The 18,940-nt window shown below is 33.7% G+C and overlaps 1 protein-coding gene across 1 annotated transcript; it reads right to left on the bottom strand.

Annotated features, from left to right (window-relative positions):
* Window positions 1–5,403: 5,403 nt before the first annotated feature.
* Window positions 5,404–18,766, bottom strand: LOC110445921 (monoacylglycerol lipase ABHD6-like). The gene is made up of 9 exons (XM_021490789.1): window positions 18,643–18,766; window positions 15,140–15,299; window positions 14,803–14,962; window positions 13,650–13,763; window positions 11,822–11,954; window positions 10,688–10,860; window positions 9,872–9,926; window positions 8,983–9,083; window positions 5,404–6,777 (listed from the first exon to the last, which is right to left on the bottom strand). Exons 2-9 carry the CDS (start codon window positions 15,271–15,273, stop codon window positions 6,613–6,615), a joined length of 1,035 nt encoding a protein of 344 aa, XP_021346464.1. The 5' UTR covers window positions 15,274–15,299; window positions 18,643–18,766; the 3' UTR covers window positions 5,404–6,612.
* Window positions 18,767–18,940: the final 174 nt, after the last annotated feature.

Here is an 18,940-nt window from a genome sequence, read left to right on the forward strand (position 1 = left end):
TTGTCGAATTGGATGGCTGAACGAGAAAAACGTGCAAACTGGTCAACGCCTATAGAGAGCAAATTGCACAAGAACTGTCAGTGGTAATACATGTTCTGAAACAATTCTCAACATGCACAGTTTCTTTTTTCCGCTAGTATATTTACAATCTATAGCCTTAATACACCATTTGGATTATCTCCCTTTATCATTGTAATGTTGCAAAGTCGAACCATTTGGATTATCTCCCTTTATCATTGTAATGGTGCAAAGTGTAACCATTTGGATTATCTCCCTTTATCATTGTATTGTTCATTTAAGAGATTGATGATAAGTTAATGTTTCTAATATGCACAAAATAAGATAAAGAAGTTTTCAATAACTAGACCGATTAAAGAACTAAAACAAGATTACAACATGTTACCCTTAGTTATAACAAGATTACATTAGTTGCAACATGTTACCCTTAGTTACAACAACATTACATAAGTTGCAACATGTTACCCTTAGTTACAACAAGATTACATTAGTTACAACATGTTACCCTTAGTTACAACAAGATTACATTAGTTACAACATGATACCCTTAGTTACAACAAGATTACATTATTTACAACATGTTACCCTTAGTTACAACAAGATTACATTAGTTACAACATGTTACCCTTAGTTACAACAAGATTACATTAGTTACAACATGTTACCCTTAGTTACAACAGGATTACATTAGTTGCAACATGATACGCCTAGGTTACCTATGTGTATCCTGGTTGAAACGGTTCAGGTTGGGCAGAAATATTCCACGATAAACGAACGCACTTGGACCGAACTGTAGGCTAGCTAAAACAACTGCAATAGTTTCAGAGAATAAATAACAATATATCAAGAATATTATGTCAGGTTCTATTACACGTCCACTAAATTATATAACCGAGTTAAAATCTGCATCTGGTTTGACATTGTTTTATAAAGAAATAACGCAAACTAGCAATAGTCAGTATTTTAGTTTTGGTCCGGCACGTCTGGACCACTCAATCTAAATCACGTGCCAAATGTTCCCGAGGTCGGCCTCGGTTCAGATCTGCGCCTGTTGCTTTCTTTCCAGGTTCGACAACCGTTTCGAGTCAGGTACGCAAAGGCCCTTACTTACAACATGATACCCTTAATTATAACAAGAAACAGTTCACCGTGACCAGTGAATTCTGCAGATTAGATGAAACAACAAATTCTTCATTTAACCAAACTCTTTTAATATTTTTTTATTCATTCAAATTTACAAAAATATTTGTGTGCTAAAATGCAACTCACTATATAGAACGACAAATGGATGACATATAATTTAACCAATAATCACATGTGGCTTTGAACATGAAGAAAGACGAAGGGATGACATAAATTTCAACCAATGATCACATGTGACTTTGAAAACCACAGACCTGTTTACATTAATCATCGATACAAATCATATAGATAAATATCCAGCCTTATATTTTATTTAAGGCTGAATATTTACCTTTACTTAAATCAATGACCCAAAAGTCAAATTAAAAAATTCCAGATATTTTTTTTATATTGAAATGTGACATTGATATGATTGTTTACTAGCTAGATGCCATGGAATATTTTACAGGAATGCTCAAATACAGTAGTAGTGAGTGACATACTTAATGGAATACTGTATGGCACTTACTGCTTGCTATGTTTGAGGTACTTTGTATGTACATTATTATATTGACCAGAACAGTGCATTTCAAAGCTGAATAAATTAACCCTTTCACCACTGTAGACCATAATGGACTCATATTGATCAATGCATTGTAGAGTCTACTAAATTTACATAGGGGTGAAAGGGTTAAACTAAAATATTCCATTGCAAATTTAGAGAGAGAAAAAGTATGATAAATAGCATGTGTATGATTATATTCAAAGCAAATGATTTGGACAAATTTGGTAAACCTTATCTATTTGAACGTAAAGTTTTCCTTAAAACTTACTTGTAACATGTATAACGTCACGCTACCACAAATGGTACAATAATTTTGACAGTTTTTTAGTGATCTTTAAAAATTCAGATCTTGTATCTTGAAAGTTTCTTGATTCTTGACAAAGACTACCTATTGGTGGTTCATTTTCAGGAAAAGTTTTACATCTAAGTAATTTGTTTTTGAAAAAAGAACGCTAAACTTGCAGTGTTCTTTTATTTTTTTTGGCGGTAATTTGTACCAAAATTGGTACACCATATCACAGGCTATGGAATTTGGTTTTATTTCTACAAGTTAATATGCTGATTACAACAAAATATATTGCTTTTATAGATACCATACTGAACTATAATTGTATATATACACTTTAATATTATCCTGTTACAGTAGATTTCTCTTAATATCACTTCCCATTTGTCAGAGAAAAACATGATATTAATAGAAACATGACATAAACAGAATACATATTTTCTGATGTTTTTCAGCCGTCAAAACCAGAAGTGAACTTAGTCAAATGCCTAAGTGATGTGGCTCTAGGAAGAAGATTGATATTTTGTAACTAACCTTGTTCTTTACCCTAGTTGAAATATAGATATAAGTAAATGAGTATAGAAATATTTGTATTTCATTTCAGTATGCAGTTACATTTCATATAGTTAGTAGCAATATGACGATCAGAACGATTGTAATTATGATTGTTTACTGCAGTAGTGATGTAGGCATACAAGTGTTTGGCTGGTATTCTGCATCAAATTCAATTGTAAACATGAGACTTGGTAAATATTTACCTATATCTTGATATATATACTGTTCTTTCGCTAGTAACATCTTTTTATAGGTTAATTTCCTTAGATATTTGCTGCAAGTGTGTAATCGAAGATAGTACACATGTTATAATTAGTTGAAAGAATACATCACATGTTAACAAGTATGTGAGTCAACCTATTGTTTAACAGTCAGCCAGGTGTAACCTATTGTTTAACAGTCAGCCAGGTGTAAAAAATACCCTGTTAGGCCGAGGCATTGTTTACATAATGCGTCCAGGGTGTGACAGAAGGTCCCCAGGGCATTTATCATAATTCATTACCACCATTTACCTGTATTTTTTTGTGACAGTGGCCAAAATAAAGTGATATTAAGAGAAATCGACATAAAATCAGGTGATATCAAAATAATTGAATTGCATAGATTATATAGCAGGAGAAACGGTGCATCAAAAATACATGATAATAACTGAAAAGTAACATTAACAGACGTAGTATTAGGTGAAATGTACTGTATAAGGACCAAATTTGTCCTTGGTCAATATCAGGTCCATATACAACGTATCAACATCGACAAAAGACCATAATTGATAAATACTATAACTTAATTTTAATTAACATTGGTAAAATCTGTTATATTTTAAAAGAAATTATTATATCTAGGAAAATGCAGGAAAAAAGTCAACCCGTCCATTACAATGAAAGGGATTGATAAAAATAAAATGAAACAAAGTTCTGACACCTTTGCATTCAGTAATAAATTGTTTCTACAACACAACTACAATGCTAAACAACACAGAACCCAAATTGATACAACTATTGGTACAACCATGGCATTTTTCCTATATTTCTTACTTATTTTAACCTTTATAGAATGTCCTTTTGTTTCCTGTGTAAACTTGTTTTCCTGTTTATATATGTTTAGGTCCTATTTTGTGTATTTATTAGCAAATTCATTTGTACCACTCCCTGGACGTATCGACCAACCTTTGCAGAACAAGAACAATGGTGACAGTATCACAATGTTTCAGGGTACATAAGTCTGTTTATATGTTTTATGTTGTTTTGACAACTAAAACAACACTATATTTCAAAAAATAATAATGGTAACCAATATGACAGGTGTTCATTGAGAAGTATCAATCTGGGTTCTATGACTTTATCACAATTAAACATTTAAACGTAAATATTTTAAATAATTAAAAAATCTTGATTTCAAACTAAAGAAAAAAACTTCACAAGCAAACTTGATACACACATACATCATTAACATGCTGTTCTCACATAATCTTTCATTCTCATGCTAAATACTGGGTAAATATAATAGTGTAGGGAGACAGGGCACACTAAGGAACAATGGCAGTGAAACCTCAATAAATACAGTCACCATGGTTTCCATCTAAAGTGTTGAATCAAGGACAATATGTATAAAAAGACTAAATTGTCCGATAAAAACACTAGGACAGATGTAATCTGAGTTAGGAACATGTATAAAATATTGTAAAAATACAAAAGATCATCTAAAATCTATATTATTAATTATTGACAGTTTCTTTGGCTCATCATCAGTGTTACTGAGCATTAGGCATTGGTTTGAAGTACTCATCAACACAAAAATTGATCAGATACCTATTAAAGCTGTAAAATCTAACTGGTTACATATAAGCCATCCCCCCCCCCCCCAATATATTCAAGCTGTAAAGTCTAAATATCTTAAAAGTGTTAAGTCAAACTAGATAGCTACAGTGTAAAGTCTACCTCAGGCTGTAAAGTTTACCTCAATATCGAAGCCATGAAGTCTACCAAGATATTCAAGCTGTATAAAGTAGATATCTCAAAGCTGTAATAGCTTCCTAGATATCCAGGCTGTTACAGTTTGTAATTCTTCCTAGATATATACAAGCTAGATAATCTACATAATATATAAAAGCTGTAAAGTTTTTCTAGATATCTTAGTTGTTATTTAAAAGTTTATCTATAGATATCCCACCTGCAATTTCTTCCTAGATATCATTATGTATAGCTGCTACGTCTACAAATATTTCTTAGCTGTAATTTTAAAGTCTAACTATAGAAATCCAAGCTGTAATTTTATTAAAGCTGTAAATGTTAAGTCTTTCAAGATATCTAAGATATAGCGTCTACCTTAATGTCTAAGCTGCAATGTCTTCAGCTATAATCTTAATCTTAGCTGTAATTTTAAAGTCTACCTATATATATTTAAGCTGTCATGGCTACAAATATATCTTTCATATCTTTCTGTAATTCTTAATTATACCTTAATATCTATGATGCAAAGTCCAGATATCCAAGCTGTAAATCTGCAGTCTTTACTGTCACTGTACCCAAATCGGAACAGTACCCAAAACGGGACACCTATGGGAAAACGGCCCAAGAAACTGTCAATTCATAGAAGTTCTTTTATGTATACAGTTTTCATTTCATAATACTTTTACGACAATTTAACTATATGTAAGCTTTATTGGCTGCTGATTATCGTTACATGGACAATTTAAAGGTAAGGTTATTGACCAAAACTTTCCCTGATTTACGTGCCATGCGATGCTATTTATTTGGATATCATTTTCAAAAATCTATTTTATCAAAACTTATGCTAGTTTGGAGAAGAAATTTAATCAAAACCATGTTTGATTCTTAAATATTTGAAATATGTCTACTCTTCTTTTCTGCTGATATTGATCGTTTATCCCCAAATATTAGCCAAAAATATACCAAAATGACCTTTTCAGGGCACAGTTACGCCAGATCAAGGGCTTAAGTAACCCTGATGGTATTTCACATTTTATTTATAGAACCACGCACCCCAAATTCAACTTGTAATAGAAATGAAAAGTGGATAGTATCTATTTATGAAAAATGAAAAACATTTTTGAACCGATAGTATATGATATAAAGAACATTGAGATTTATCTAAACAGTGTCCCGATTTGGGCACAGTGACGTCATAGATATCTAAGCTGTCAAAAGTTTAGTAGATATCTCAGCTTTATGTCTACCTAAATCAAAGCCGTAATGTCTACATAGCTATCTAAGCTGTAAGGTCTTAGTATGTAGATATCTATTCCTGGCTTCAGCAACTGATTAGGACATATATTTAGTAGTCCACCACAGGCACGTGTTGAAGATTAAAAGACTCAATTGATAGGTTTGTCGTGAGGCTTATAATTAATCCTATCAAATTATATACCATAGACAGAGTGAATTTACCATACATTATTTATGCGGCACCATGGCTAAGGATTAAGAAAGATGATATTTTCAGATTCAGTAATGCTTATCTAACAACCTAAAATTCAATGCTATACAAATTGGTACTTAATCAACAATGCTTATCTAAGAATTATGAACCTCAAATAAAACCATGCAAAAGTCTTTTTCACCTAAGTGCAAAAATAACACCCTGTAAAATAATAAACACAGTATGCAGTAGCCGTTATGACTAATTCTTGGCCTAAGATTTACCTTTCAACAGTATCAAACGTATCGGAACATGTGATCAGACAGACGTCAATTTTATCTATAGATGTACATCATTAATACCGCTGGTTACTGTGGAGTATTATACATTGCATATATATTTTGATAGTTATGACTTATACACCTTAAAGCATGCCTTTCTCACATTGTCAGTTGGAGACTAATTCCATCTGAGATGTGTGATGCAAGGTCTTGGGAACAATATGACAATACAATCTTCTAATACAAAGACTAGCTTCATGAATGCAAAAATTAAAAAATGTAATCTGTGAACTTGTAGAATTTTTTTCTCCAATGACATTATATATTTTTTTTAAATGATTTAATGACAGTGAAATGTAATGGTGTGTGTGACAGTGAAACAAAAATGCCATAGAAATGACGTAACATCAGCTTTGCTTGGTTTTAAGTTCGCCCCTAAATTTTAAAATGGCTTTGGTCTTTGAGCCTGGTCTATCCAGGTTGATGGCGTGACCACAGCGGGAAATGATGTCCACAGATTGGCAGTTTGGCAGCTTTTCTTGCAGTACCTTCACTCCTGATACATCTATCACCTACAAGTACAAAGACAAATTATTATTTTCCATTTGACAAAGTAACACCTTTCCTATGTTCCACGTAACCAGACCTATCAAAAACAGCATATACTGTTGAACTGACATCAAGACTGTGATGTCATAAACAAATGGCCTGATGAGACAATACATTCAGTCAGTTCAGTAACATGGGCACATAATGAATAGTTACTTTTTTGTAATTATCTCCCCTTTCTGGCTTTCATACACTTATAATATATAATTTATCATATAAAAAATACTTAAAAAACAGAGAGAAAAAGTGTTAACTCAAACAGTGGAAACAGAGTGGTTTTCAGTGATTGGCCTGCTCCCTGATAGCCCTTTCTGTAAATATTTATCATTTGAATAACATTCATGGTTTCCTTTTTTACCTGTCTCACCGATTCAAATTACTGTGTAAGAAATGTTAAAGTGTTATCTCACGAATATATTGAAAACTCCATATGCCACAGATTATTAATATTATCTTGGAAAGTCTATCATTAAATTGAAATATAATTGGTATACACTTAAAATATAAACGTGTTAACAGTAAGACTAGCTTAAAAAGTAGAACAATAGGCCTGATGGATCTGTTAATTAGTCTACCAGTGCAACACTTGTTCCAATATATAAGAAATGTGCAAAACATGCAGACCTTGTGTGACCTCATGCAGCTATTGGCCTCATTCTTTATTTGTACATTAGCACAATTTGTGTTGTTGTTTACATTGTTTTAAGATTCCTATAAATAATGCGCAAGGTACAGATTTATCTGTTTAATAAGAGAAGAAATATATTTTGCTTAATTCATGCCAGTGTGATTTGAAATATGTTAGATACGTAGAAATGTCACTTGAAACAACTTATTCACAAAGATTTAAAGTCATGAACTTCCCAACAGCAGTTACATATCTTGTTTCTTCAAATGTTTGACTGGGCCATCTACTTAAATCCCTTGCACATTTTACACAAAAACAAATAAATAAATCACACAAAACAGAAGGGACTTTACTGTTCAAGTGCTTAAAAAGACAAGTACAGAGTTATCACCTTGTCAACATTGTCTAAAGCTTGAGCTTCAGGGGAGAATGAATCTGCTGATATCCCTATCCATGATTGTATGAGGAGATTAATGTGGGGCCTAGCAGACTGGGGTTTTCCTTAGATATGTCTTCTGCCTTCAGGATATTGGAGCAACCAAAATTGATCTGCTGCCCAAATGGCAAAACTCGGGACCTCTGTATTTTGTCTTCACTATACTAATTTTACTGCTCTTTAGTTTTTGCAGTATCTCCCTTTGAATTTATAGTTAGTCAGGTGTCAAATAAATGTGACCGGTAATTTAATGTCTTGTCTATTACAAAGTCCAGGTTATGACATTACAGTGATAAAGCACTTTAAAGTAGCCCTGAATTGGCCCTGTTATCTGTTCACTGTTGACAATGTCTCCATATATGACATTATATAAAAAACAAGAGTACCGCGGGGCGGAACAATATACACCCGTCCAATGCCATATAGTGGTATAAACTTTCTTACATTGAAATAAGATCTGCATCATTCTAAGAGTGGTTAGCTGACATGCTATAAAAATGTAGGAAAAAAACTCCGGATAAAAAAAATCAAATACTGAAATGAACAAAGGGCAATAACTTTTGCAAAAATCGTCGAAACAAAATTCTTTTCAAGGAAACACAACAACATATTATGATTATGAAGCCTACTAAGTTTTAAAGAAATCTGTCAAAAATGTAGGAGGAGATCTCCGGACAAAAAACAAATAATGAAATGAACAAAGGGCAATAACTTTTGTAAAAATTGTCGAATCAAAATTCTTTTAAGGGAGACACAACTTCACATCATGATTATAATGTATACAAAGTTTCAAAGAGATCCGTTGAAAAATGCAGGAGGAGATTGCCGGACAAAAATCAAATACTTAAATGAACAAAGGGCAATAACTTTTGCAAAAATTGTTGAATCAAAATTCTTTTATGGGAGACACAACTTCATATCATGATTATAATGTATACCAAGTTTCAAAGAGATCTGTTGAAAAATGTAGGAGGAGATTGCCAGACAAACAAACCATACCATAATACTCCCGTCAAATTTGACGGGCGTATAATAGTAAGCTGTTGCAAGGACAGAAAACCCTTGTATGTAAATTAAACCAAAACCAAGAGTTCCATGAATTACCTGGTCTTCCTCGCCCCATATAAGCTGGCTTGGTACAGTGATCTTGTGGGCTGTGTTCTCTAATATTGCTGCATATTCCCAGCTGGCAAGGGACTTGAACACTACAAAACAACCATGCTCACTTTAAGAAACCACACATCAACTGATGAAAAATTGCAAACTATTGAATATTAAACACATCCCAATTCTAACTGCTAGACAATGAAGATTTCTAATATTAAAATGATTTCATAGATATAAAGCTTCTATAAATAGGTTAACAACATTTTAACTCATTCACCCCTGAAATTTATCAATGAACTATTCCAACCTTTGAATTGGAAGGGTTCAAATGTGTCTTTAGGGGTGAATGATTTAATTGACCAAACCAAGATATCACCATGCATGTCTATCAAAGCTGGAAAATTCAGTGACCCTCGAGTTTGAATCACCATTGTGATTTCACATATCAATCAAACATTGTAACGTCCCAATAGGCTCACAGGAAAGTAACATCCCTCATTCTAACTGGCATTGAACTGCTTAGAGCTTATAAAAAAGTTTTTACCATTTTGAATGTAAAGGTTTGCGAGAAATACAATCTATCCCTGGGATTGAGGAATAAGTACAGTGATTAAAACTGACAGCCTAGGGTAAAATGTCTAAGAAAACCCTTGGCAAACTTCCAGTTTTTTTTGATACAATATTCCATCCCTTTGATTTGAATCACCTTGTCTATAACTACCCCATGGGGGAAAAATCTATTATTAATAGTAACACTCATTATACTATTGGAATCTGTAATAGCACTAGCAGTATGTTCTGATAAAAAAAAACCCATCTTTTAAGTACAAGTGTAACAAGCTTTTCAAGAAATGATATCTATTACTTTAGTAACTAGATAACTTACGACGAAAGAAAAAAATGTTGTTTGGTTTTCTCATTTCAACAGCACCCTGTAGAATCTGTTAAAACAAAATAAATTTAAAAGTATAGATCAAGACAATTAATTAATATTTATTTATATTGTTACCTATGGCTCTGATGGTCAAAACTATTTTGTAATGCATAGTACACAATTATTAGCTTGTTTACAATAATTGCGTAAATCTATGACTATATATATAGATCATAACGACGAGAATTTATCAGAGTGTTATCAATATATGTATTATTAAGTACATATCAAGCATGCCTCAAAATAATTGTCATCAATTGTCTATTTTACAAATCATGAATGCTCTTTTTCTGGTTTTCAAGCAGAAAACTCTTTTGGAAGGAGTACATATTACATGTAGCGTAAAGATAAGATATATCTAAAACAAAACTCACTGTACTAAACTAACAACATGACAACAGAATGTTCTATGATTGCCAACAATCCCTATCCAGGAGGGAGACTCCCAATTTTGGGTCCTCAAATTAAGCTTTTTCAACCAGTGAATTTGCTAAACTCTTCCTAATTTCAAAGGTCTGATGATTTTATCTGAAAGAACAGCTGAAAAGATGCCATTTAAAAGTGTAACTTTTTCTCTAGGGTGTACACACCCTTATTTTATTTATGTTTTTAATTCTGAGAACATGTGATCTCCTCTATGGAAATTTCAAAACGTTGGCAAGAAGGATGTTCAATCATAACATCCTTCAAACAAATCTCACTGTGCCAAATATGACAAGAAAATATTCAATCATAAATTACTGACATATAGAATATATGTTGACCTACCTTGTTTGTAAAAAAGAAATTTGGCTTGTAAAACTGAGCAAAGCCTAGCATATACTTCATCTCCTCAGGGTTTTTTGGTATAAATGGACATTCTCTGAGGATGGTTTCATCATCCTGTGTCTCCATAATCTCCCGAATCTTTATGGAAACTTCACTGTCTATGGGTGTCTTCACTATAGGAGAAAGAGAATGTTAAGCTGTGAAGAGTTATGTACAGACAATGCCATTATTTCAGATCTTAATTGAAGTTACCATAAATGCAAAGCAGAAAAAGATTCAAATTTTAAACAACTTTTTGTTTTGCTTATTAAGTTTTTAAGGTAAAATATATCAAACAAGAGGCCCAAGGGCCTTAGCGGTCACCTGAGTTATATCATAGGTACTGGTAGCTTTATTTTATTGTTTAGATGTTATGTGGAAATCAGCATGTAAACTAAGTGAAATACAATACTTGTCATGTCATCAAAGGATAAGAATTTGAAAATGTTGGTAAATGTTCCCTTTGGGGCCCCGCCCTAGCCCCTGGGGAGGGGACAGGAACCCCAATTTTACAAAGTAATACTCTCATTCACCAAAGATGATTCTGACTAAGTTTGAGTAATTTTCTGCTGAAAATGGATAAAATATACCCAAAAGTGTTATTTCCCTATATAAACTATAGTAAAATTTACCCCCTCCCAAAGGGAGAACGAATAGCTCGGGGGTCCTGAAATTTACAATTTAAGTAAAGCCCCTGATGATCTTTCTTTCCATGCAGGGAAAATGACTAGTACCTGAGTCTGGAGAAGAAGATTTTTGAAATATTGGTAAATTTTCCCTTTGGGGCCCCACCCTGGCCCCAGGGGTTGGGGTAGGAATTCCAATTTTATAATTTTGTATCCTCATCTACCAAGGAAGATTCTGACCAAGTTTGAAAAAAATCCATCCACTGGTTATTGAGAAGTTGAAAATGTCAAAAGTTTACGGACGACGGACGAGTACGGAAGGAAAGCGATTAGAATAGGTCACTTGAGCAAAGCTCAGGTGACCCAAAAAAACAACATCATGTCTAAACTATGTTTCTTTCTCTAAGGAAACCTTTAAAGTCTTGTATGGATTATGGTAATACATGTATATTCATAATGTAAAACTTACTTGCTGGACACATCATAGAAAGCCTTTCTATTTGGTCTGGGTATTTGGCAGTGTACAGGCCAGCTATAGACCCACCCATAGACATTCCCACCATGTGGAATGGTGTCTTGTCCAATCCAACAGCCTCCACAAACTGCAAACAAGAACATGAATCAATGTCATATTTTATATTCTTTATCATTACACTATCCTACTTAAGGATGTACACCTCTGAGAAGTCAAAAATTTCCTGTATTAAACTTTTTTCTTATAATGATTTTTGGAAAAAGGAGATAATGGCATAGTAGAAAATGCGAAAACAATTATATGTCCGTGTGTTCGTTTTTGTGCTATGATCGGTCAAAGATACCAATTTAACACAATAGGTGATTTTAGCTGAATTTTCGGGTTTTGACCATTTGCAGAACAAATTCATACAATTTCTTCCAAGTGTGTTATCAGATAAGTATGAATGTTTGTAGAATTGATAAAAATATTATTTTCTTTTAAATTATGGAAGTAAAATTTCTTAATTTTATTCATTTTACTCAGAAATGCGATTTTAGTCACCCCTACCCCTGTTTTTTAATGAAAAAATGCACATTTGTTCACCATTTTTTGCAGATTAAACGCTTGATATAAAAAATTCCTGTATTAAACATTTTTTAGTATTCAATGAATAAAAAGTAAATGTGTTTCTCTTTCTAAAACAGCCACAAAAATGGGGGGTCGGTGTGCTTCTTTTTTGTCCCATTATTATTTGTGTTATTTTTCACCTTTTTCGGGGTCAAAAATCAAAAGTGATTCAGTTACCCTAATATGTAAAAAAAATACCAATAATATATAACTTTCCACTTTTTTGCATATTATTTTAATCATATTGAACATTATAAAGTTGTACAGCAAAATTGAACCTGCTACATTTAAAAATGGTGACACAATGACAATTTAAGTGATCAATCTAGTGTAAAAAAAGGTGAAATTTTGCCCTTTGTGAAGCGCAAGAAATTCACATAAATACACTTTTTCAAAATGGCCGCCAAATTGGTCATTTTTTTCAAATTCTTGTAAAAAATGTTCTACACACAACAGACATCTAGTTTTTTGACATGTTTTTCAGATGTGTGTGTGCTATTAAATCTATCATAATTTATTAAATATTACAAAAACCCGTTACACCAGATCAAAACGAGACTTGAACGTGACTGAAACCTCAGAAGAGTACATCCTTAATCTACACAAACTCAATCATGTGGCTAAAGAAAAGTTCAAACAACACAACCATTAATTTTTATTGACCACGACTGTGCAGCTATCAAACAACCAAATGTAAATATCAACTTTGCCATCTGTGTCCTGCTTCTTCAAAAAAAAATCTTTATCCAATATCAGATTTTGATATACTGGCTAAGCAACAACCTCACTTCGTGCCTCAATAAATCTGAATACTTAGAGAAGGGTTAATTACTTATATATATATACAGCTTAAACCCTTTTAAGTTATACTTTTCATTTTTTTATCAATAAATGATAAAAAAAAATATGTGTTTTATGACATCCATCTTTTAAATGGCAATTAAAGGATTAGATTTCTTTGAACCATTGATGATAAGACCATTTTTAACTCATGAAAAAAAAAAGAAAATCTTTTCAGATTCCTAAAACAAAACAAACTACCAAGCTGTTTTGCAGGATACAAATACCATCTGAAACCAAATCAACGTTACCTAAATATATTGTTACCGGTATGCTTAGATATGAGTTCAGGGCCCAACTATGACATTTTCTTGGATAATTACATAATATTTAAAAGCATTTAAAAGTATATTACTGTTCTATATGAGCCTACCTCGCGAACCCTAGACACCTGTCCATTGAATGAAATGTCTTCACCTTCTGAGGGAATGTCACTGTCCCCGTGTCCTGGCAAGTCCAGTGCAATCACATGGTAGTCTGTAAGATTCTGGTGGTAAACAGATTTATAATACAGTTGTAGTTACAAACTCATTATAATGTCAGAAAATGTATGTTATAAAACAAATACAGCATTTCTCACCTACCTACGACCATTAAACAAACTCCTTAAAAAAAATAAGGTTTACGTATTGAAAATGATCACAGAGCAATTCTTTTGATAAAAGAGGACATGAGACTAAATTTCAGTATGTTACACTTTGCTGTCCAAACAAGTTTTCACATACGACATTTGGTACTGTAGGTGACAGAGTATATATGATATACCCCAGACAAATGTACATATGGTAAATAAAGGGTCATAACTCTCCATAAAGTGGAGTGCTTGTTCCATTTTCTGAATTGGACACATCACCATCCAAATGATATCATACACTATGGTCAGTTGTGCAATTTCTTTTGACAATTTGTTCTGTTATAACATTGTCAAGTAATCAACTTTATTGATTTACAAACAAGTCAGGATGAAAAGTATATTTTTTGAGGTGATAACGCCATTTCATTATAAAGGCAAGTACTTCAGTTAATTTTGGATTGTATGATTTTACCAAAATCTGAGTGCTTGTAAAGCGAAGTAGCATCCATTATGGTACTGCACAGCAGATGACATATATAGCAGTTGGCTGTCCATAATGATCCAGGATATCGACCAATCAAATGACACACAGTTTTAATCAACCAATTCATTCACACGTGTACATCTAACTAAAACCTTTGTTATTTAAAGAATGGCCAGGTAGTTGATAAACAAGGGCGAGTTTATACATTTTACTAAATTAAATAGACTACAATATATATTATTAATATTTTCATGTAACAGGAAAGAGAGTAGTGTGCTTCCACCGGGGATTGAACCTGTAATCCCTAGTCGGACACTCTACCACTGAGCTGAAGGGAAATTCCCTCTAGCGCAAAGCTAGAAGGTGACCATAATCCTATGAACAATAAAAATCTGCCATATTCAGTACACATGGAGGACACATTATTATAACATTTACACGTCTGATCGAGACAGACAGGAAACATACCTTCACCAGTGGCACCCACATAAACTTGTCAGCTGAGAATCCATGCAGAAGGAGAATAGAAGACTTGTCAGGTCGTTTCCTGCCTCTCTCTCCGTAACATAATGTGAGGTCTCCTAATTTTACATACTGAATCTTCATCCCACTAAACAACACTGCAAATCTGAAAGAGAAAGATGAACTTATTCTAGTTGCCAGAAAATTTAAATCATTAGAAATTTGCTTTTTCAAAATCATTGTTATTTTTAAGAAGCAAAGAAAACCTTTTTCAAAATCTGTTCAATTTTGATATTTTAAACAATCACTCATTGTGTTGTGACAGTTTATATTAAGTACATACTTCATGTACATCTGAACCACAAGAACCGGTCGGTTGAGGTAGACGAGGAGGGTTGCCGCTGTCACTGTAGCTGTTGTGACAAGTACAGGGTAAATCATCAAAGACATTGCAAATTCTGGGACTAATGCAGCCATGACTTAGTGGAGTGGTGTCTGTCAAACTGTAACAAAATAGTATCAATTAATGACATAAAGTGTTTACATGTACAAATGAAATGGTATAAATTGTATAGGCAAATAAACATTTTGATCAGTACAAAACTAATTTGATAATTATCATTATAGTACATTCTTTATCAATTATTAGCTCTATGTATATCATGCATTTCTGAACCTCTGAAATTCTTTAATAATCAGCAGTACATTATTTCTTAACCTCAGATTTTCAACCTCCAATATACTATACCAACTTCAGAGTATATGTATTAGAGAATCAGAGTAAAACTGTAACATTCATTAACTCCTTCAGTATGTGTCATACTCATGTCTACACCTGTACTGAATTTACCTGGCAATTAGAGGTCACTGTGTACGTCAAACAGCACATGCATGTTATCAAACTAATAATACAACAAGATAATGTATAATCTATTTATTGTTTATGATCGGTTGTGATGAAGATAAGATAAACATTTCCATTGTTATAGTGCAACATACTTATAAAAACAACAATCCTTAGCATTGTGATACAGTCATAATTCTCCTTGAGATAACAAATTTAATTTGCAAAACTACTTTATGGACCTTTACAGTACATGTATATGAAGTTAGAAGAACTAAACTGGGTTGATTACCACCAACCAGTCCAGCTGGTACAAGATCAATTAGTTAGAGAACCCATCTAGAGTTTGGAGGGTCCTGGGTTAAAATCCAGGTCTGGCCATGCATTTTTTCCTCTCCTATTACATTTGGTGCCCAACTAAATATACTCACAAGTCTTGTGTGTTTTCAAGTTCAAAGACTTTGTTAAATGGAGAGAGGAATGTAGCAAAACTGGACTGGGTTGATCAATACCAGATAGCTGTGTAATAGGATGAGGAATAGCGATTAAGATAGTGCTGTCGCTGGGGCTCCAACCCGCGGCCATTGGCTCTCCAGCCTGATGGTCTATTGCTGAGCTAAATGGAAATTCCCTACAGCTGACGCTTGTAAGGCAACCTAATTAACCCACATCTTTTACACTATTCTACCCTTTTTTCAAACACCAAAACCAGGCTCTTCGACTTCCCACCAAGGGTTCTCCTACCTTGAACGGGGAGGGCCACTGGCACCAATTTGTAATAGAACGAGGAAAAGTGATAAAGATAGTGCCATCGCTGGGGCTCGAACCCGCAATCCTTGGCTCTCCAGCCCGATGCTCTCCCGCTGAGTTAAAGGGAAACTCTCTACAGCCGACACTTGTAAGGCAACCTAATTTAAATCCACAGCTGAATTAGTTAGAGCACATGTTCAGAGATTGGGAGATTCTGGGTTCAAATCCCAGTCTGGAGGTGCATTTTTTTCTATCCCGTTACATAAAAGTCATTTCAATATATATATATATATACACTAGACATTTACAATACTAGTTGTTTATCTTCATAATTTATCAACGAATGGCCTGGCATTTACAGGATGTCTGCAGTTATGGTTTATAGAGTCTAGCGTCTGATCAACAGCATAGTCATTTAAGGACATGCCTCCATGTGTGTTGTGCATATGTGTTAGCTGGAGAGAGAATGCTGGTGTATTTGCCTCCTTGTGATTATGTGGATCTGATGACAACTATGAAGTGCTACCTCACTGAATTATAGTATTCTTTCCAGGCACATTACCCAGTATACAATATCTATACATTTAGGTAAACATCTGCATTAAAGAGACTTATTTATAATATGAACTAAATAAGCAAGTTTAATATTTTTATTTTCTAATTTGCAAGGGTTTTGAAATTTTTGATAGTAGATAGTTAACCAACTATTCCATGAAGAAGCAGCTACCTTTCCAAAACTTACAAATTCTTACATATCAGTAACTTGGCAAGGTCAGATTGTCTTATTGGGTAATAGTTTTGGATTTAACTGGAGAACCTGTACTTGATGTCTGTAAGACAATTTTTCCAGACTTTCTGATATAGTGTTCCAGCTGTCCTGTGGTTTGGGAATCATGTAGTCTTACATTTCATTGATGCAACAATGATAGCGAAACCAAATCTTGAAGATCAGTTTTGAATGAAATATTTTCATTTAATACGATTTAATAGAAAATTAGTGGATGCAGGCAATTTGCTGCCTCTATATCCACATCGATAATCATGTAGTTTAAAATTCATTATGGTAAACATAAAATAAGTCATAGATGTGTCGCAGATTTTAATTCTACACATACAGTAATAACGGTCACCTTCTACTTTGCGCTAGAGGGAATTTCTCTTTAGTTCAGTGGTAGAGTGTCTGACTAAAAAGTATGGGATCGCAGCCAAGTTCGATCCCCGGTGGAAGCACAATACTCTCTTTCCTGTAACAAATGGTGTCCGTGGCACTCCCTTCGGTGACAGGGAGTTAGAACCTGGGTTGTGGTGTTTAAGGGTGAACACATTTTAAAAATGGGGGGAATAGTGTGGCAGATTTTAATTCTACACATTATTACAGTTGCCTTCTAGCTTTGTGCTAGAGGGAATTTCCCTTTAGCACAGTGGTTGAGCGTCCAACTAGGAAGTAGTGCATCCCTGCAGGAAGCACTACTCTCTTTCCTGTTACAAATGATGTAACCACACCAATATTTTGTCTGATTGTGCAAATGGATTCAGAGATACAAATTATGTTTCTGCCTCGATAGCATGTATATCTTGCCTACCTTTAGGATCAAGAACAAAAAGAATCTATTAAAGCATTATAAAAAACAGTCAGTGCGACTCGTACACTATATTTTTTCTACTAGCCTTCGATTTGCTGCACTATTGATTTGTGATATTACAGCGATCCAGACCTTGGGTCGGATACATTTCCCAGCACAAGTGAAAATAAGGATATCCCAGTCTAGATCTGGTAGACAAGGAATGGCTATACAGTTCAATAGGCAGGAACACATGCTTGTTATTGTCTGCTAATTAAGATATCAGGTAATGCTGAATATTTATTATACTTGTGAAATTTTCTAAGTAAAAATATAAGACAAAGGTCGAAGAGACTCGTTCCGGCGGGTGGTAAAGAGAAATATAGGCGAATGGTCCCGTTGCTTCCCTGGTCGAATATTTTAATATATTTATCATTGACGATTTTGTTCGAGTTCAAATACTCAAACAGAGTGTCTAATTATACACAAAAGAAAATAACATTATTATATCGACATACATAAGTAAGAATCGCTAACAAGACGGATGCATCCATGGGTAACAAGAGACAGAGACAGAGAAATGGCACTGTTATTTAGGCGAGGTGAAATTAGGCCGCGTTTTCTTTTCGCTTCCCCTGGTGTTTTATGATATTTCTCAATTAAAGTAATTCGGTATTGTAGTACACTTACAATTTCAATCAATATTTAGCACATGTAGCTCATCTGCGGATTTCAAATCGAGGATTAAAGTGGCAAAAACAGCATTTCGTCTTCTCCTCCCTTACTGTTACGTGAAATTACAGCACAATTTCCGTTAACCGGATATAAGATAAGGGCGACTAAATTTTGCCAAATTCTGGTGACGTGTCGGAATTTGTTACATGTAAATTGACGCTGCTGTATTTTCAGTAAAAAAAAGCAGGATTTTTAACCCTTGAAATGACAGAATATGATAACCAAATATTGCAATATATAATATCACTTATCA

Source organism: Mizuhopecten yessoensis, unplaced genomic scaffold, assembly GCF_002113885.1.
Source record: "Mizuhopecten yessoensis strain PY_sf001 unplaced genomic scaffold, ASM211388v2 scaffold2417, whole genome shotgun sequence".
NCBI lineage: Eukaryota > Metazoa > Mollusca > Bivalvia > Pectinida > Pectinidae > Mizuhopecten > Mizuhopecten yessoensis.